The following is a 21952-nucleotide window of genomic DNA, read 5'->3' as shown; positions in this document are numbered from 1 at the left end:
TTTTAGAAAAATGAAAACCTATACCTTTGCCGCACTTTTCCCCCATTTTGCAAGGGGAAAAAAAGGTTGGTGTATTTTGGCTATTTCCTTGGTTCCCTCCACGGGTAATCCACAAAACCAGAATACCTTTCGATTATATTTGGGGGGGGGGGGGAGGTTGAGAGAGTGAGCCCATTTGGCCTGGATGCATTTTGTGGGCAAAAAAAGTTATAAGTGCTTAGGCACTTAGTGCCACAGGCATAAAAAAGGTCTTGAGACCGGTGCAGGAAAAACTCAGCAGTTATGGGGTAAATGGGCACTCTGTTTTAGAAGTAGTTGTTTGGCTTGTATAATTTTCAGTGAAATGTAGAGCTCTATTCTTGCTACTGCATGCTTAGTTATGCCTTTAAATAAGGAATTGTCACTAAAGAGAAGACTCCAAATCAGAGGGGGATATATGCACATTAGTTGTGGGCATTTTAGTCAATTTACATTCTTGAAAGTATGCCTTTTTCATGTACGTGTGTTTTGTTAACAGGTGATCAATGAACACCCAGACAGCACCAACGAAGAGATTGAGGAATTGCTGGAATCTCAGTGGAACATGCTTAGTCCAAAACAGAAAGCACGTTATAACACAAAATTTGGTATTGTGGCCTCTCCTAAAAAAGACGAACATTCTGGTAAACACAAGAGCATTGTGCTCTAAACTTGATTTGGTCCATGGTGTCTAAGCATATTTGTCTTTCTTTTTACACCTCTTATGCCTTGGAGTGCAGTAGTTAATCTCCATGATTTACGCACAGCACCCTGTAAATGTGACTTTAAACTGTAGGTTGGTCTGCTAGTTAGTTTTGGTGTTTTTTTAATCCTATTTTGAAATTCAACATAAAAAGTGGATCCTGTTAATTTAAATATTCACTGGTTGAAAGATTGGTATTTTATCAAGTAACTTTTTTCCATTTGCCAACTTTAGTCTGCAGATTAACATAACAAGCGTGATAATTTCTGCAGCCGGTATTATTATGCTTTTTCGATAATGAACCGCTTGAATGGAAGTTTGCTACATGGATTCAATTCTCACACAAAACTCCCTACTCCCATTTTCTGGCCTCACCTCTTTCATATCAATAGTCTGACCGCTCACCTTTCTCTTGTTCTCTTCTCATCCTTTGTGCTGTTCCCACTTATGGGATTTGTCTGTTTTTTCCACAGTTTTGAATCAAAGCCCTTTGGCCCAAAATGACGGTTTACAAATTTGTGAACCACAACTTGCGGAATGCAGTACATGCAAGTATTTTTTGGGTGTCACAGGAAAGCATGGCTTCACCTGTGCATTAATTTTCACTCTTGTCATGCTAAATGAAATTATAAGTTTCACTTATTAGCTGACACTACAATCCCCACAATGGAATCCTGACGTTCATCCACATAAAAATATCTTGGGATGTGCTGGATCCTACAGTATGCAGCTTTAAGATCTGAAAACAGTTTAAACAAATTGTTCTATAGGAGGCAACACTTTTTCTACACTGTATAACCCATTAACATTGCGATAGTCACAATTTGTCTATGTTGACTTGGGCCACCCAAGATGTTTTCTAAAATAAATTCGGTGACCCAACCTCAAACATATCCTCATTCAATGAGCCGGGAAAAACTTGACTGACACACTGCTGATTGTGACTTACAGCTTATATGCGATCTTTGAAGGCCCTGGTTACTAGATCCCACTTCAGCTCCTCATTCAGAGCTAACTTCAGCTAGGGGCGCCCTGTGTTGTGCCACACTATTAACAAAGCCTAGCCTCCATTTCACACCGACTATCATCCTCTTCCCTTACCTCAGTGGCGGCAGTATCTTTAGAGAATAAGATCCCTTTTTGGCATGTTTGAATTTCTCGTCTCCAGTTGTGCCTTTGGGGGAAGTGTTTTTTTTGGGTGCTCGAATGGTTATCTTATTATTCTAATTCCAGTCCTAGAGTGTTTCGGGAAAGTGCATCGTTTTCCCAAAAGAGCCCAGAGAAGAAAGCGTTCAAAATGTGTAATTTTGTATTGCCGGAAAGTGCTGGCTTGAGTTCTCCTTTTCAAGCAAAAGAAACTAGGAATATAACCCCCTCTTAGTACAGATTTTGATTCTCTTATCTGATTTGAGCATGTTCTCTAAAATGAAGATGCTTCTACTGATGCTTAGTGTGTATCATGATGTACAGAAGCCAAAAGCTTGAACAAGTCATCAGAGATTCACTTCAATTTGCTAATAGGGCCTTCAACAGAATAGTGCTTCTTTTGCAGTGGTGGTTTGGAAAGCTGTAGAAGCATTGTATTTTGCAGCTCCCTACATTGCAGACTATCGCCCACCTGCTGACTGCAGTTTGGCAGCCCAGGCCATCAGCTTTGAGCACTTACTGCCATATAACAATATAACTGTCATGGGAAGCCTGGTCTAAGCTTGTCTCGAGTCCAACCAGTGAGTTATGTTATTGTAAGATGACATAACTCTGCACCAGGTGATCCCTCTTGTGGCACAGCATATTACTCTTGAGAGCCTTATAGTAGAGGCTTCTACAAGCAAAGTCGGAATCTACAGCTCCATCAGACAGGGATTTGAAAAAAATATGCTATAGGAAATAAGGTTTTCTACTGCTTTGATCCTTTAATACTAGTTGTGTCTTGGAATGTTCGGACCGTGCCCTTTGAGACACCAGAAGTGGGGTTTTACTTGCTTTGCCTGATTAATTGCATAATTACTTTGCCGAGAGAGTAAGGGTTGGCCAGTATGGGGCAAATATATTCTGTACTGGTCTTGATACTAAAAATTATTTTGCCCGAGCCTTGATACCACATTTTGTTTATCTGGGCTATGGAAACCAGTATAGTACTTAGATTCCATACCGTGACACTTTGTTTCTGGGGAAGGCCAGGCCTCACTCATGGACATGCCCTTCAGTGGGGCCAGATTGTTTGGCAAAAAGCAGAATTTTTGCTGAAACCCTGTAACCACAACAGAGCTATAGCTTGTATCTTAGGAGTGTACGGATTGGAGACCAACAAGCCTTGGCAACTGCAACCCACATGGTCAGAGGAAAGATGCTTCGGTGAGGAACAGCAAGGTCCGAGGGACTCCCCAAGCGATGGAGAGTCGGGGCACGTCTGGAGCAACCAGGAAAGCCCACTGAAAGTTAAGATACCTTCACAGGGACCCACAGATCGACGGACCAGGGATCGCGAAGGGATCTCGAGCTGAATCACAAAATACCAGCCCACGGAACACTCGGGGAGTGTAGGCTGGTAACCTTCGGTGGAAACACTGCTTGGGGTCAGGACTACAAGTAGCCCAAAGCACAGCCTCAGGGGTCGCCAAAAAGCATATCCTGCTGCAAATGTACACGGTGCCCAGGGGTTCGGGTTGCATGGTCCCCACGAGGGATGCGGATTTCTGAATTGCTGAGAGCACGGGTCAACCTCCGAGACCACGGGGACCTACCTCCCGTATTGCTTCAGGAGCTGTGTAGATGCAAACTGGTCAGATGCGTTTCAGGTGTCTGCCTTGCAGGGGAGCAACTCCTTTACTCCAAGGGAGATTCTTCAGACATCCAATGAAGTGTAGTTAGTCGAAGTACTTGGTTTCTGTAGCAGAGTTTCGTCCAGGTAAATCTAAAGTCCTGTTGCCAGGGGTTTCTACTTTATACCCAAGGAAGGGGTGGGACAAACTCTGGGGACCCACTTATGGGAGGGTCAGGACAGAGGGGTGGCTACACCCATGTCCTTTGTCCAGTTTCGTGCCAGAGCAAGAGCAAATGGCTCCTGCAACCGGTTTGAGCTGGACTATGCACAGGGACACCGAATGTGCCCCCAGTGCAGAAATCAAAGCACTCTGAGTGCACCCACTCAGCCCCAATACACTAAAGCCTGTCTGGGAGGTGGTCACACCTCCCTGTGACAGGAAACCTATTGTCTAGCCATCCTCTGCCGGAGTTTCGTCTACCAGCAGGAGGGCAGACTCGTGTCTGTGGCTGGCAACATCCATCTTGTGATGCCAGGGTCAGGAAAGCTGGTACCAGGTGTACCGGTGTGTCGCATATGTCCCTTTAGGAGGGTGGAATCATACCTCCCACACCAGTTACTGGTGTGGAGGTATGATTCCAAGGTGTTTGACAACAAACACGACATGTTTCCATGCAGCCGTTTTAAAGTTCGCATTTACCGCGAGGTTATAATGCACTTAAGAGTATATGGTTGGCTGCATCACAAACAACCCCGGAATAGAGGTTCCGAAAGCTGCTGAGGGGCTCTGCTCATGCAGGTGTACCCTCTCACGTAAAACACAGCACCCTGCCTTCAGGATTGATAAGGCCTGCCATAGGGGTGACTGATAGGTTTATATGTGCGGTGATATGGAGTAGATATAGTGAACCTATATCTAAGTAAGGGGTGCATGCACCACCTTACACAGGCTGCTGTAGCAGACCTGTTGTCATTTTGAATGATCTCCCAGGGGTGGCATAATGCATGCTGAAGACCCTGGGGTACCTATGCCCTGGGTACATAGTATACCATATACTAGGGACTCATAAGGGTACCCCAGAATCCAATCTGGAGTGTACTTAAGGTACATGCAATACATTTATGGAGAAAGCAGATAGATTGGGGTCCTGATTAGCAGGATCCCAGCCAAACTAAGTCGAAAACCAGCAAAACACCAGGAAAAAAGTAGGGGTAACCATGCAGTCAGATTCCACCTTCCTACACTGAGAAGGTATTTCTTGTTTATCAAACTTTCTCTTAATTAGTGAAGCACCCAGATAATGGTCTACAGTATCTTGATGCCTTCTATTTGGCAGTGTTTGGACATACTGAAAGGTCCAGCTAAAGTGACAGAGCTAGGTAGTGATTTATACTGGATTAAAGATGTCATATATACACACCCCAATAACAAATTAAGGATAATGTACAGTCTCATTCTGATGGATACATCTGCCTGTGGATACTCCTCACCTTTTGAGTTACCTCTTGCACAGCATTCCACGGAAACTTTTTTAATAGCTTACCCGTTTCTACGAGGACGTCACAATGGCACGGCTCTGCTCGTGACTCCGCTTGACTTAATCGGAGCGATAAGAAGACCTCGTCGGTGTGCTGACGTCAGTCCCCTTTTTTCCGCGCCGTTGACACGTAATGGTTTTTCTAGGACTCAATTTTGATGTGGTCTATGTTGTTGCCTGTAAACTGTTTTAAACTGTTTCTGTACGATGTGTACTTGGAAATAGCCTGGTTTTAAACCCTGTGTGGAATGTGGGGGCCATATGTCCATCTCGGATCCCCACAAAGATTGCCTTTGGTGTCTGTCGTCTGACCATGACATCAAGGGATGCTTGTCATGTCAGATGAATCCGAATGCCTGTAAAGGGAGGAAAGCGAAGTTGTTTATGGCCCGGGCGAGTAAGGAGAACAGAGTTCGGTAGATGACTAAGTTGTGGTCGAAGTAGCTGACTCCGCACACCTTGAGGTTGTCCAAAAAGCATAAGAAGAAGCGGCGTCATGGGTCCAAGCGTTGCTTTTCGAAGGACAGGTCGTTGAAGTAGGTGTCCCCAGTCGAGCGGCGTCATAGAAAGGATGACATCTCGCCTTCTCCTTCACTGCAGGTGACTCCGGTGCATTCTCCAGTGCCGAGGGACTCTCCGGCACCCAGAGAAGCGTCTCCTGGGTCTCCGGCCTCTCTGTTCCAGAGTATGGCGTCTCTGGCGCCACAGCCAGAACCGGCCTTACGACCTCAGCCTATTCCAGATCAGGTGGTTCCCGATTCGTACCCGCCTTTCCCTGCTCTAGGTGCGGATCCATCACATTTTCTAAATGCAATGTAAGGCATTTTTGCCTGGGCGGATAACCCATCTGGTGTGCCGGCTAGCCCCGTGGGACTGCTTTCCTATAATATGGGCGTTCCCCAATATTATGCCCTGGCACCATTCATACCTTTCCTGCCGATGACTCCCTCTTGACCTCTCCCGATGCCGAGGTTCTCAACGCCGATCCCTTTCCAGGAGGGAAGGATGGATGTTTCTCCAGCACCGTCTGGTTCTGGTCTGGCGCTGCCTCAACTTCGTGTGGCACCTCTTGCTGCTCCTGATGCCGGCTTCAACGTTACCGGCGCTGAGTCTGGCAGCACAGACTGGTTTGATGACGCCGATTCCGAAGATGCAGTCAAGGAGGGAGTCTCAGCGGCTTCTGGAAGATAAGGAATTCCAGGAGCAAGCTGGGGAAGGAGAGATACTGGATCCTATGGATGACTTTGAAGGTCTTCAAGAAGCAGTAGGCTGGACACCTGAACCAGAGTGGGAGCTTTCTTCTCCCAAAGCTCTTCATTCTCAGGAGGTGGCCTCACACCGTTCAGTCATAAGGAAGTCAGCTGACTTCCTGGAATTGCAGTTGCCAACTGTGGAGATCAAGTCTAACATTTTAACTGAGGTACTGCACTTCCCTTCATCAGAGGTGGAACCTTTACTTCTGTTAAACAAAGCCTTGGCAGAACTAATTTTGGAAGTTTGGCAGAAGCCAATGTCTGTCCCTGCAGTGTCCAGAACGGTGGCAAGGCATAAGGTTTTTCCTGGGGATTCAGCATTATCGTCTCACCCTTCACCTAAAAGCTTGTTGGTTCAAGCATCATGTTCCTATAAGCAATCCGCAGGTTCCTTTCCCTCCACCGCAGGGGATAGAGATTCCAAGAAGCCTGAACAGTCTGCTAAAAAGTTGTTTTCATTGGCCAGCATGGCTTTGAAGTTAACTAATGCCACGTGCCTGTTGGGGCGTTCTATCCATGCATTGATGGACTCTGCTAAGGATGTTATACCTAAGCTTTCAGAAGATGTCCGGGGTCACTTCGTGGAGGTAATGTAAGACACTCGGGCTGCAGCCCGTCAAGTGATCCAGTATGGGATCGATATGGCAAACTCAGTTACAAGGGTAATGGGCTCTTCGGTGGCAACTTGGAGGCATGCTTGTTTGAGAGGGTCAGGATTCTCTCTGGATGGCCAGGTCACGCTGTTGGATCTTCCCTTTGATGGCTCTAGACTCTTTGGGACCAAGGCGGACTCAGCTCTACAACGATTTAAGGATAATTGAGCTACTGCTAGATCCTTAGGCTTGCTATCCCAGCCTAGGGGTTTTGGTCTCCGGAGATTTCGGGCTTTGGAAAGGCTGCTCCATTTCGGGGACGACAGCAGCAACAGAACCCACTGTATAGATCATAGAGAGGGAAGAGGTCGTCTGCGAGGGTCTGCTTGCCAACAAGTCTCCTCCTCCTCTCCTGTTCCCCCTACTGGCTCAGCAGGGAAGCGGCTCTATATCCCTCATCTTGTAGCATGTTGGTCCCGTAGGAGGTTGGGTGTCCCATTTTCTACAAATTGGAAATTTGTTATATCAGATCTTTAGTTTTTGAATCTTGTAGAAAATGGGTACACCCTTCCTTCCCGGGAGTCTCCCCTACCCCCCCCCCCCCCCCCCCCCCCCCCGTTCCAGTCCTGAAGGTGCTGCGGCTGCTCGGTCTGTTTGCTTCCTGTATACTGTTGGTCAACCATGCAAACTGGCACATGAAGGCACTCCAGTGGTGTCTCTGCAAACAGTGGTTTCAACACAACAGAGATCTCAGGGAACCGGTCAGAATCTCCAGAGACACTGCTGCAGAACTAGCTTGGTGGAGTGTTCCAGGCAACCTGTCTCAAGGGAAGCCTTTTCAACGTCATACTCTGGTGGTCACAGTGATAATGGATGCCTTCACTCTAGGATGGGGAGTTAATCTGGGGGATCTGGAGATCAAGGGCCTTTGGTCTCCAGAGGAAAGATTACTTCACATCAATCTTCTGGAACTGCATGTGAGATGTTTGGCTCTCAAGGCCTTGCTTCCCTCCCTTTGCAGTCAGTCAGTTCAGGTCATGACAGAAAACACTACCGCGATGTGGTTCATCAACAAGCAGGGAGGAGTAGGGTTGTATCGTCTCTGCAGAGAGGCTCTGCAGCTGTGGTCCTGGGCTCAGGACCACCAGGTTTGCGTAATTGCAAATCATCTGACCGGGGTGCTGAATGTGCGTGCGGACACATTTTCAGGATGTGGGTGTTTCCTCAGTTGGACCTGTTGGCAACTCATGAGAACGCGCACTGCCCATCATTCTGCAGTCCCAGTATCCAATGCAGGGAGCTTTGTGGGACACATTTCAGCTAGATTGGGGTTTTGAGCTTCCTTTTTTCCCTCTGGTTCTGAGGAAGATTCGCCAAGACCGGGCCCAAGTCATATTGATCGCCCCGGATTGGCCAAGAAGGGTGTGGTACACAGACCTTCTTCAACTCTCCTCGCACTCTCTACTCCGTCTCCCTCTCAGGGCAGACCTCCTCTCGCAGGCAGGTTCCACACCCCCACCTCTAGAGCCTGCACCTTCATGCCTGGAAATTGAACGGGGCAACTTGAGTTCTTTCTCTCCCCCTCCAAATCTAGTGGATGTTATTTTATTGGCCAGAAGGCACTCCACCAAATCCGTCAATTCCAGTAGGTGGGCCAGGTTTTTAAAATGATGTGGAGAGAGTTCAATTGATCCTTTAAAGTCCCATTTGTATGATATTCTTAGTTTTTCTAATGCTTTATCTCAGCAGGGTTGTGCTGTAGCGACTGTGAAGGACTACTTGTCGACCTTTCTTTAGTTGCCAGACCAACCATTGTTGTTTGTCTCCTATAGTCCTGAGATTCATTAAGGGTCTCACTAATAGATTTCCTCCCACTCCTTTTATTATGCCTCAGTGGGATTTAAATGTAGTTCTTACTTTCCTGATTGGGTCTCCTTTGTGCCTCTACATAGTTGTCCGTTGAGGCTTCTCTCATTGAAAACTATTTTTCTGAATGCGATTACCTCTGCCAGGAGGATTAGTGAGCTTCAGGCTCTTAGCTCTAAGCCTCCTTTCACCTCTATCCATTCAGATAAGATGGTTCTCAGGACCAGAGCTGCTTTCCTGCCTAAGGTGGTTACTCCTTTTCATCTAGGGCAGTCCATAACTTTACCCACTTTCTATCCTCCCCTTATCCTTCTAAGGAGAACTTTACCGCCTGAACCCTAAGAGGGCGGTCAGCTTCTACCTGGACAAAACTAAGGACTTCATGCTGGACGACCAGCTCTTCATTGGTTGTGTAGGAAGGATGGGCTAAGCTGTCGTTAAGCGAACGCTGTCCAGGTTGATCATCCTGTGCCTCAAGATCTGCTACGCCTTGGCCAAGGAGGAGCTGCCTGAAGGTATTAGAGCCCATTCTACTAGCGCTAAGTCTTCTTCTTCGGCTTTGGGTAGAGGTGTCCCTGTTGTAGACATCTGCAAGGTGGCAACTTGAGCCTCCCTCCACACTTTCGATAACCATTACTGCTTAGATTCGGAGGTGAGGAGGGATGGCCATTGTGCACGTTCTGTGCTGCAGGATTTTTTGGTATAGGTAGGTGGACACCCTCCTCCGGGACAGCCTGGGGATTCAATTCAAAAGGTGAGGAATCCACAGACAGATACTGTATCCACCAGAAAAAGCGTTACCGAAGGTAAGTAACCTGTTCTTCTGATGGATACAAGTTACTTACCTTCGGTAATGCTTTTTCTGGTGGATACAGTATCTGCCTTTGAATTCCTCACTGACCCACCCGCCTCCCCGTTCCCTACCTACTTATACCGAAAAGAATTTTGTGTATGACAGTCTTTGTATTCATTGGCATTAGAAATGTGTCTCTAGGAAACGTCCGTTTTAGAATTTCCAGTTTCCTTTCTTCTTGAATACTATGTGCATATTTTGTATTCTGTATATACTTGTGAAATGTTGTCGGTTCACCCATTTGCCTCGAAGGATAGAAAAAATTGGTGGAACTAACGTCAGAACGCCGACGACGTCTTCTTATGGCTCTGATGATGTCACGCTGAGTGGCGAGTGAAGGCGTGTCAATCGACGTCTACTAGCAATGAAAAAGGTTTCTGTGGAATGCTGCGTAAGGGGTAATTCAAAAGGTGAGGAATCTACAGGCCGATACTGTATCCACCAGAAAAAGCGTTACTGAAGATAAGTAACTTGTTCTTCAATCCATACCAGTCAGAGTTTTGGGAGAAGATAGATTTTTGCTCTTCCCAACGAGCACGATCATCATCCTCATTGTTGAGAATGTCTTATTCAAGCATAGTCTATTGAAAATTGGTATGTTGGTTGTGAAGTTCTTTAAAACTCCTCCAGTTTTGTGGTCTATTTCTTTTGTCTAATGGAGATGGCAAGTTGCGATATTCTTATTTCCATTTTGTGACCTGGTATCCCTTTTTAGATATTTTAAGACCTGTAAGGCAATATTACATTAAAAGAATTACAATTGGGGTGTCTCCATTGCTCCTAAATACGGTCTTTTACTGATTTGATGTATTTTCTCTTAGCACAGAGTGCAATTTCGGCAAGGAAAATGTCCAACAACATTATGTAAACTTATTATGATTGCTCCCTCCCCCCCTAAACACCCCCTCCCCCCTTCCTGGCCATCTAGCATGAGTATGCACTTTTGTCTTGTATTCCTCGGTATCTTTTCTTACAAAAGTGGACCTTTCGTGCATTCACATGCTTGAATCATTTCCTTTGGTCAGTGTGTAAATCCCTGGTAACTTTAAATAGCAGTAAACCGTGTTAAAATGGCCATATGAACAATGTTTGTTTAGTAGCGCATAGACCTCACTAGAAACAACCCATAATTCAGCCAGTGAGGTAGTAGTGCCGAGCTCTTCCACCCCCCCCCCCCCCCCCCCCCCCCCCCTCACCTGTCTCTGGGAACAATTCTGATCTAACCTCTGTTACCTTGTAGAGATACTTCCCTGGACTTGAACAAACTTTTACCTTCAGCTTTCAACATAGTGCAAGTTGTTTTTAAGATAATCCTGTGGGAAATATCTTTTCTTTGAACCAGGGGGACCCTGCCCCATCACCAGCAGTCATCATGGCTCACTAGGCGAAGCACTATCTCTTAAAATCCTGCTCTCCCTGTGTACAGAAGCAAATCTAGAGATTATCCACATAAGCAGTGTATTTATTGCCTTTATTTAGTGCACATGGCTTCAAGCTGCAACATTTGTAAATTGTTTTCTTCCAAGACTCTGAAGGATAGGGAGTATATTTTGGCGCTAAACTTCTGGAGTAGAAAAGTTTCCCCTTCTAAAGAGGATGCAACCTTGTTTTGGGGATATTTCTTTCAAAAGTGGTTCTCCAAGTATTTCCACTCAAAAAAGGAGACATTTTGCAGAGCTGGATTCCTGCAGCCACTTCGTCAAAAGAAAAAAACCTGGAGTTTTTACTGGGAAACACTCCAGGAAGGATAGATCCGGCTGTGCCAAAAAAAAAAGAAAAACAACCAGCTCCCTTGCGAAAGTGACTAAATTGCTCCTTTCACCATTGACACCAGTGTCCCACATGATGAGGAAGAAAACTACATCGTCAACATTAAAACCACGGTGCAGGCCTCATCGGTGACAATGAAGTTTGTTGTCGATTACAATGGTACGTTCAGCACCAAGACCACCGACGCATTGACTGCACCAAGGATTTCTCATTTCACCTTCTACAAATCCATCAAGCCTCCTTTCACCATCTATGACAAGTACAGTACTAATGCCTAATACCTCATCAACAACAGAAATTCCCATTCCGATCTCATTTCACTATTAAAAAGAATCCCTCTAATCTCTAACTGGATCTCTGACTCCATTGACTTCCAAAAGATTGCTTTGGATGTGGCTTGTAGCACTACAAAGTTAGGTATGTGCTGTTTTGTGAGGAAGACTCTCTTTTTTTGAGAAAGCGGAAAAATACCATGAATACAAATCAATCACAGACGCTGGCAGCTGAAATCCCTTCTCCGTTGTGTGTTCTAAAGAACCTGAAATCAGCCAAGTAACTATTATCACTATTCTGCAACAGTTGCGGAACGGCTTTCGTAAATTACTTAAATTCTATAACAGCACATTGGACAACACATTTCCTGTCCTACTTTTGGCACAGCAGGTGCCTTACCACTTCCATATATTCCACCTTCACATCCTCCTGCAACTCCTGTGGTACTGGAGACCCCTCCGCAGGATATTTCCCTATGGCTGGTTCCACCAAGACTTAAGGACATGGGTGGACAGCAGTAATCTTTTTTGCCGCTTTACAAGAGTCGATAACATCAGACTAATCTGTGCTACAGACTGTACATTCAGGACAACCCCCTTTGTGTCCCTGCTCTCCTGGATGCCTACTTTCATCTGCCAACCATCCCCTTACAGAATCATTACCTCCAGACCACTGTACTGGTCCCAAAACCTTCAGTTCACAATTCTGCCATTTGATCTTACATCCACCCCAAGAGTCTTCACAAGTGTTGCATGTGGTGGCGACTTCACTTGAGTTCTGAAGTCATTTATTTTTGTATTTGTACAGCTTGTTGGTGAAGGCCCGGTTCTCCTACACTAGCTGTGGAACATTTTCACTGTATCCTGACCCTACTTTATATCTTGGGCTTTACCATCAACTCCCAGTAGTCCCATCTCTTTTCTACATAAAGTTTAACCTTCGTTAGCAAATTACTAGACATAGCAATATAAAAGCTTTTATATCTCCGAGGATTTCAGATATTCATTTTATGATTCTAATATTCCGGAATATGGTTCTGTTCCTGGCTCTGTATGTCCTATGTCTGTTAGACCTGATGGCCTCTTGCTCCCTGTTGGTCCCACACACCTGATTGCATGTAAAGATCCCTAAGTGCTGCCAGCGGCTCCAGAGTTAGTGATACATTTCTCTTCAGATACCGATTTCACAGTTTGTTCTTCCAGAAACACATTGAGGATTATGAGTATCCATCAGAAGGAAAATGTGCTTAATTTTGGTGACAATACGTTTGGTGGCTACTGTGACTTTGTGCAGATTCCTTGGAGCCTTCGCCTCCCATGTTGAGCTAGTGCCCAATATTCCAAGGTGTGTTACTAATGAATGCTGTGTGTGTTGGGCTCTGCATGCCTTGAACGGACAGGGATAAATCCAGCGTACTAATGCCAGAAATGCCAGTCTGCTTCATATAAAACCACCACCATCATAAGTGCTACTATTCGAGGAACTAGTACTACCATTAACAACCAACACCACCATAACAAACAACACCTTGACCATCAAAAGTAACACAGCTGGAGCCATCACTGCTACCACTATCATTACCTGCACCACCATCCCACTCACTTTAATCGAGCAATTCACCTACCATCCTACAGCTACATGATTTAGTAGACCATCATATGTTTAGACAAACTGTATCGTACACCAAAACTTCCAATGCAACACTCAAACACCTACTGTCCTAAATCAATAAACTGTACTCAAAATGCCTACCCCCATTGTATCCCTGCAATCCCCACCCTTCATTGTACACCCTCACACTCTCTTAGGGTTGTATCAAACTTTAAGCTGCATATTACCCCAGTCGTTAGTCTCTCTTAAAACATGGGCCGCACCACCCCCTGCACACTCCATCATTGACCAACACTTAATGATATTCCCTTAAATACTAAGGAAGTATGTTAATGATTTGAGATGCTGCCCCTTCACTTTGTCTCAAACCATTGTCTATATTGACATTACCACCAGCATACTCTTCAGAGACATTTTCAAACAAAAAGTAACTTTACCCAATATGAAACCGGGGTCTCCACCTTTTCTGTAGCGAGAGCTACTTATGATCAGTGAAAATCATTGTGAGCTACTGAAGGTCAAGCTACTCGCGCAGTTACCTGATGCACCCACAACCAGCTTCATTCACATTAAGCCTAATGTCCATAGAGCCAGATACCTTGGTTTAAACACAATAGTTTTACTAGGGGTACTATGACGGGCTGCCATGTGTCAGTGAGAGAGTGGTCTTTGGGGATGTATGATCATGTGTGTATATGAATGGGATGTGTGTATGGGTGAATAAGAACCTGTGTCTTGTATACTTTTGGCACCGGGCACGCCTTTCTCCATATGTAGCACTATTACATGTACAACACAGACATACAACCATTTTTTTTAAATGTGGAAAAACTTAAAGTACTGAGAAGTTTTCTGCGAAACTTAATCATTAAGGTAACTCTTCATTTTCATTTTCTCGCTTTTAGACCTATCCAAAAACATCATTGTGTTCTATTTATTTAAGACTTTAATACTTCTGTGCTTTAGTTTTCCTCTGTGCCCTGGGTCATAAATCGGACTTAAGCACTGTTCATTATCAGGCCCTGCTACCTGCAGCCTGAAGAAAATGTAAAATAAACACAGCCTTCCCTCAACTTGAAAAAGGAAAATGTGACCCTGTGCTTATGTATAATGAACTCAAGGCTGTGAGCTACTCTGAAGTGGTCTATGAGCTATTGGCAGCTTGCGATTGACTGGTGGAAAACACTTGATATGGAACATGTAAATTTACTCACCCTAATATGCCAACACACACTTTCATGTGTCTATCCTCCATAATATGGCCAACCATCATGTAGCTGGCTTGCCACTCACCCAATATATGCCCACTCAACGCCACACTACCACATGCTTACACCGACCATCAAATTACCAGAAATGTACCATTGTAAACCCTCCATCATGTGTCAATGCACCTCTCATTCATGGAAATGTCCAAGATCATTCTCTCGCCCGTGCACCATCCTAGGTATAGATACTTATCATCTAATGTCTACACAGCCGCCATTTACCAAAGTTCTACGCTGTCACTCCTGGAACTTGTTCCTGCCATCATTCAACTTTTTAAACACATAGAAACCAAGTAGTGACTATCTCTCAAACATCTAATTTCAAGCATTCTTTAGTAATAGAGGTGGGATCACACAGCCACCATTATACTCCATCACACCTACCAGAATTCATCCAAAAAGTCCAAGCTCACATGCACACATCTGCCATCATGTGCCAACACACCACCCAGGATCTAACTAGGCTAGTGCTTTCATCCACTCAGGGTTAGGGTAGTGGACAAGGAGGCCTTAGAAAAATGTGTAACTTCTTCCACATAGTTTTCAATTATGGAGGAGAAGGGCGAGAAGTGGATTTGCCCCCATACTATAGTTGTAACCTTACTTCCTAGGCATCTACCCCTAGCAAGATATTATATGCCCGCTGACCTACACCTGCTAATGTGTTTACACTACCCATCACTTTTATTCCCAAGGAAATGTTGCCAATCCTGGATGTCACATCTCTTGCAGCACAGTAACTCAAGTCGCCCAATCTCCTAATTGAACAAATGTTCCATTAATATTTAAGCATGCAGAAAAGTATGTTCTGTGTGCAGCACTTAAAATTTGAGTTGTCTGCTGCTCCTAGGAATTAAGCCCACCGAGTATTGAATACCTAACCTAATCCCTGTGTTTAGAGACAAATTTGTTGAGCAAGCTAGTTGGCTTCCAGAGTCTTGTTACTGGATTTGAAACTGGTGTACTGCAGGCTAAACACAGACCGCTGCAGCAGCCTTCCCACCCAACCTGAACTCAGTGCCTTGCATGTGATTGTGAAAAAACAACCATAAGATCAGAGTGCAAAGAGTTGCAGGCCAAAAAGAGAGACCCAACCAAAGGTGTCTCAAGTTTATACTTGGGCACTCCTATCAGTGAACCTGGGCATTTCATTTTCTCTCAAGCACTCCACATAAAATCAAGGACCTCAATGCACGTCATGTTCCGAAAGCCAAACGAATGCTGTACGCATCTCAGCTCTTCGTACTCCCTTGTATTGGCACCTTCAATTTCATACCCTACCATTGCCCCATGGCAGACCTACCATATCTTATGTCATGAGTCCTAGTTGGAAACACCATTTCAATCCTTTAGAGACTTCAAAATCTCCACTCCCCGTTACGCTCCAGCACAGCCATGGTGGGCCAAATAAGCTTGCCATGCCAGTTAAGATGCAGAGTTCTTTCAAACAAATGCAACTTGAAAAAACACAGGGCTAACATTCCCAGCCTGTCCATTCACTTTCTTTTGGGTGTTCGTATATTTTTTGATAGTTATTCATCCAACAAACAATTGTAGATTTCTTTCTGGTCGGTGGAAGAAGTTAATTCTTTTCAGGGAGGAAAGAGCACCAGAATTGTTCAGTGGTGTAGGCATATGGTCTCCTAGATGGATTTTTTTTTCCAGGTGGAGAAACAAGTTATTCAGTTCTAATGAACTGATGCTTTACATGCCTGTTTGAAAATATTGATGTGTGAGAAAGTTCGAAATTTCCTAGGGGAGAATACTTACAACTTTGACCAAACGTTAATTTGTTGCCCATTTCTAAAGATTTTTTTTTCTTTTTGATTATGTTCACACCATATATGAAACCTTTCTTATATGCAATTAAAGATAACAATGTACATCCAGTTCCTGCTTTGAAGTTAAATGCAATTTACCCAAGCAGATCCAGGCTTCTTTTACTCCAACAATGTCATAAGAACACTTTTAGAGGCACATTTAATCAATATTGTTTTCTTAACCTTATGTGTGTGTGTATAAGAGGATAGTAATGAACATTTACCTCTGCATGTTGCTCTAATTTGGTGAGGAATTTGCCATTGGGTAATGCACTGTTATTGTACAGTGCACAACTAAAAGTTGAAATCTAAAGTAGTACAGATGTGTTAGATTGCTTTGTGTCTTTCTAGGTTTTTTGTACCTTGTTTTTTTTCCCTCTAACATGATCATCCCACTGCTTTAACTTATTTTCATGATCAGCTAATACCTGTACTATTGCTATAAGATACTTTAGCAGTGATAATGCTGTGGTGAATGAAAAGCAAAAGTCTGGAACGTCAATCTTTATGCTACTTGTCAGCCAGGTTTCCCATGTTTTGTAAATGCACATCCTTTGTCTTAAAATATTTGATAAGCTAACTAGCCTTTCGGACTAGAATATGTCATAGAAGGAATGTAGATTAAAAAAACATTCTGTATCTCTCAAGGGTCATCGCTGAAGACTGTAGGAGAAGTCAAATTTCAATCGTGTGAAGATTCCTCATCGAGGAGTTCAAGAGCCCGAAGTAATTGAAGTTTGTGTTATGAGATGTAATGAGTATTGTTAGAGAGCGGGTGTTATCTTTTAAGGGAGGTGTGCTCACTTAATAATGAGGTTTTTCTCCCATGTGTGTGCAATGCTATCGAAATGGTTCTCTCCATAATTATATGTGCTCTATAGTGTTTACCTTTGTTACTCTTTCCAACTCTAGTTGCATGTTTTCTGATAGCCTACATGGAGTACACATGTGTAATGTATGTTTTATAATATCAAAAATGTCCATTAATTCTTAGTTAGAAAAAAAATCACGAAGTAGTTGGGTGTCTTTACAAGTAATACATTATGAATAGAACCCTTAAAAGTTGAAATCCAGATTTAAATCCTCTATTTGATAATCTTGTTGGTCCCTTTGGAAATTCATTTTTCAGGTTTGGAACAAATATTAAAAACTTAAACTTATTTTGCCTCTGTTATTCCCTTATGTACAGTCCGTTCCTGAATTGTCCCATAAATAGTTTCTCTGGCCCCACAGCTATTGACTTATGTACGTTCTGTGCACCGACATTGCGGCATCATATTTAATTAATTATTTTTATAACTAAAGATGTTGTATGCCATGACTGTTAATATTGCCTTTTTCTGCTAGACAATTATTGAATTGTATGTAACAGGCTATACTAATTGTTTGATGGAAGGACATTCGTAAAAATATATTTAAAAAAAATGCCTTCGTGATATGGCTTGCTCTCTGCCCTACAGGACTTTTTTAGATTAGTGTTATTTCCATTTAACAATGAAATGTAATGGGTTGGACTCCCACATTTATTAAGAAAGCAAAGATTGAATTTGTTTAAAATATGTACAAACATTTATTTGAAAGTGTAGGACTTTATCTGAATTGATTACATGAATGACTTAAACCAATGTTAATAGCCTATTCCACCAAAAATACTTCCACGACCCATGTGATATAAACTGCAGATGGTGGCAAAAGGAATGGACTGGCCTTTTGCTAACTCTTGTTGAAAACTGTGCATTGCCCTTTGCAGTAAACACTAAGCGTCTTGATATTATTCAGTACCCTTTATATTTGTCAGTCATCCCCACAACACTGGAAAACATTGCCATCTCAGATATGTCAGTAATTATTTTTCTTTTGACTCTTGAGTGTTGGAGCTATTTCTATGTTTTAATCCAAAACTAGTTCATGTGGTGCACTGCATTGCACAGCTAATGCATCATTGTGTTAACATTTGCATTATTCTAAACCTATCTTCATTAAATTGACAGTAGTGTAGAAGGCTTTAAGTATTTTAGATACAAATATAGTATATATATATATATATGGGTTAAAAAGAAGAAATCTATGCAGTTTGGAGCATGTTTCTTCCAATGTAAAATTATTAGAGAACTGTTGACATTTTTCCATAGTTCTCTCCATAGAAATAATGTAGCTTTTTGATCAGTCGAGCTGTGATTGTGTCTAGCATTTGACAAATCCATTATCTGTCAATTGGGCGTTTTGTACACTTACAGCAATGTTTACCCATACAGTTATTTAAATTTGAAATTGGATAAATTATATTTTAATGTCAAATAGATGGCATAATCAATCATAGAGACTGACTTAGTGGGCACCAAAGGTCACAAATTTGGGTTTAATCGTTTATTTTCAAAGAAATGACAAGATCTTGACGGGATCTAGAACCTCTGGCTTTAGCAGGTTTATACTCTTCCCTACACTTCAGTCTCTTAATTTTATTTAAACCTGCTTTGGTTTTGAAATTGCAAAGGCTCCTTTCGTGTATTTTTGAAACAGCCATGTTCTTTTCTATCTATAGAGAAATTTCACTTCCAGTTTATTAGCATTGGATGTGTTCAATTTGTTGCATTTACTGGTGCAACCTTTATACATGTTGATCTTCAAGTATACTGAAATAGCACTTTAAAAAATGGCATAGCAGTGTGCAGGTTTAAATGCCAGGGGCAGAGAGATGTGCCATGAGTGTGGTAAGCTATTTATAATATGTTTGTGATCCCAGCTGAGTTATCAGTGATTTGCTGTAAAAATGCTGCAAACCATTTGAGCGTACCAGCATTGTACCTCTTATGCTCCAATTTGTGATTTTTAAGGCCTGTAACTCAATTAGCATAGTGTAAATGTGAGGTTTTCATGCAAGTTTTACCCATCCCCCTCCCTCAAAGGTAAAAAACATGAAATACATGAAAATAAAAGAAAAAAAATAAAGAAGACGCCTGCAAAAAAAGAAGACAAAATTGAAAAGCCAAGGAAAAGACTCCAGATGAATAATCGTAAGGTAAATACATTGTTGCATTGTTTGCTCGATTATTCCAGCACTGCTACAGTGTTTGATACTATCAGAGGTGTAGTTAGCAACATTGTACATTAACACTATTTACATCACCTAGCCTAGGAAATAAATCTTTGAAACTATTATCCATATGCACGATTTGTGTGAATACTCACCTTCTGCCTGGACCCAATTAATACTGGTCACTCGGTTAGCAGTTGGCAGAATTTGGAAACCGTGGTTATTGCTACTTGCCAATTAAAGTTTTCAGAAAGGCAAATTGATAAAAGTAATTGACTAAAGATTTTCAACTAGTTTAATTGACCTGCATGCTAATGGTGTGATTAGATAGTGGCAATCCTCCATATCTTCTGATTGCATAGTTCTTTGCATGTTTTCCCCAAAAGTCGATCTGTATATATCAGGTGGACTTGCAGCATGTTTGACACAAAGTGCTAAAACTACATGTATGTATCCTATGAGGAACAGCATTCAGTTTTGAAAAAAATACTTCGTTTGGGTTGTAAAAATAAAAGGTATTGTAAAAAGGTGGCTCACACTTCACTGCCAATGAGATGACTTTTGAACTGTTAATGAACTGTAGACAATACTAAATTATCGGCTGAACTACAGTTAGAAGGCTCTGCAGCTCTTTCCATATGGCTCTAGATGAAAATGTAGGAAGAGAATCTGTTGGTATTTTAGCATAAAACGTCCACTGTTCTAAGCGGATGGAAACCCGAATAAGTGGCAAATAGCTGAAATCATTTAGTACCATTCCTTCGATCACAGTAGTTTAAACTGAAAGGACTCCGTCTCTTTGACTGTTTGGCAGTGTTAAAAAATTGTAGTTACTCATATGGGTAAGGTATTGTTTTCTTGTTGCATTAGTACTTGATTGACTATGGAAACTAGTTGTAAATAGCCACTCCGATAGATGTGCGTCATTTCCAACTTCACTTATCCAAGCTACCATACCAAACAACTTAGAATTTCTCTACTCGCCATGAATAGTCTTTTTGTGGACTGTGTGAACACTTTTTCATTACACCTTCTTTCACATTATAAAGCTTCAGTGTAACTTTATGTAATTAGCCACTTGACATAATTATTTTCATAACTCTTACGAACACTTCAGATATGTTAACTGGGCATATTTTATAACGAAAATTTGAAATGGCACAAACGGTATACTGTTACTTCTAAAAGTCTTATGGATAATGTTGTTTAAGGATGTTTTTAAGATAGCTTTTGTTTTATTATCTCCACACCTGTGTTCCTCCTTTTCACTTTTTTGCAAAGTGCTCCTCTTGGACAACCTCTCCAGTAAAGACAGCTGCGCTGCTTGCATTATCAGTCCAACTGTTGGGATTTTCTACATTTCGCAAAAATCGTTCAAGAGCCTCAAGTAGACGGAGGTCAAGTTAGGAGTTCTTGGTTTTGTCTTGAAAGAATTGGTCTCCTTCAAAAGAACAGGATGAGCTGTGTTGAATTCTTTCAGACGTCCTAGTTTTAAGCAAATCCGTTTCGGGGCATTGGTCTCCAGACCTTTACTCTTATTTTCAGGTGTCTGGCTTTGCCTTTCATCTAAGCCCCATCTTAAGGCCTTTTGCTTTTGATATTGAAACACCAGCTTCTGCAGACTGTCTCCAGAATTCTCAAGATCTAGAGATCCAAGTTATTTTTATTCTAGACCGGAAAGCATATTGGCATCTTCCACTGATGGCCCTAGGGCAAGTCCTCTAGGTATTCCACAGGATTTTACGGTACAGTTGACAACACAAAATGTTGCCCAACAGATGGTGTGGCAGTTGAGAGTGTTGTGAACTTCCAGCAACACAGGTCTTAGTGGATAAACTTGTCACTGGGCCCTCTTACAAAAAAGGAGCAGCACCTGCATCTAGAGCCAGTGGGGAGCAGCCCAGAGTTGCCTGCTCAGGACACCTGCCATGGCAGGAGTGTAGGTTGAAGGGAAAATGCCCTGCGTGGTGCATTTAAGCCGGCTTTCTGATTTGCAATGGTGGTTCCTCTTGTTGAATGACAGGCTCTATGCGGTGGATCATGTTGGGAGACATGGTAATTTGCAAGACCTTACTGTCACAAAACACTTTGACAGTTAATTGAGCTGATTGACAGCCTTCAGATAGCTAATTCTAGCCACAAATAATTGTCTTATGAAAATCCCACTTTTTTGTTTTGTTTTACCAATGTGATCATTCTCTAGTATCACCAGGGGTGGCCATGCAACTTAAGCTGCGACTCCGTCTGCCTAGGATAATTAGTGATACTGAGATATATACGTTTCCAACTACTGCAATGACGTAGAATTTCTGCTTTTCCACATCTCATCATTATGGTTCCCAACCGCTTCACCTAAGAAATTCTTCAGTATTCAAAAGTGAACCCTGTCTCAGATGCCATAAGATGTCATTGTGGAATCCACACATCTGCTTATGGTTTCTAATGTCCAAAAACAACCCCTTGGCCTGCAACAATGACTCCGTGGTTAACCAGAGGTATTGGTGAGCCGCCAGCCAAGCTATTTGTGGCCAAGTACTGCAGGAATACGCCAAAGCAGGCATCCTCCTCTTCAATTAAGTTCCCCCAAA

The 21952-nt window shown here is 42.8% G+C and overlaps 1 protein-coding gene across 1 annotated transcript in view; it reads left to right on the top strand.

Moving 5' to 3' along the window:
* The window catches only part of NSD2 (nuclear receptor binding SET domain protein 2), an 881013-nt gene that overhangs the window by 208004 nt on the left and 651057 nt on the right, over positions 1-21952 (top strand). Inside the window, exons 6-8 of the mRNA XM_085642559.1 lie at positions 518-662; positions 16979-17056; positions 19237-19349. Of these exons, the coding sequence (XP_085498685.1) occupies positions 518-662; positions 16979-17056; positions 19237-19349 (336 nt within the window). The remainder of the gene's footprint in view (positions 1-517; positions 663-16978; positions 17057-19236; positions 19350-21952) is intronic.

This window comes from Triturus cristatus, chromosome 2_2, assembly GCF_964204655.1.
Source record: "Triturus cristatus chromosome 2_2, aTriCri1.1, whole genome shotgun sequence".
NCBI lineage: Eukaryota > Metazoa > Chordata > Amphibia > Caudata > Salamandridae > Triturus > Triturus cristatus.
The sequence above is the reverse complement of the archived record's forward strand: the minus strand, read 5'-3'. Positions and strand labels throughout refer to the sequence as shown.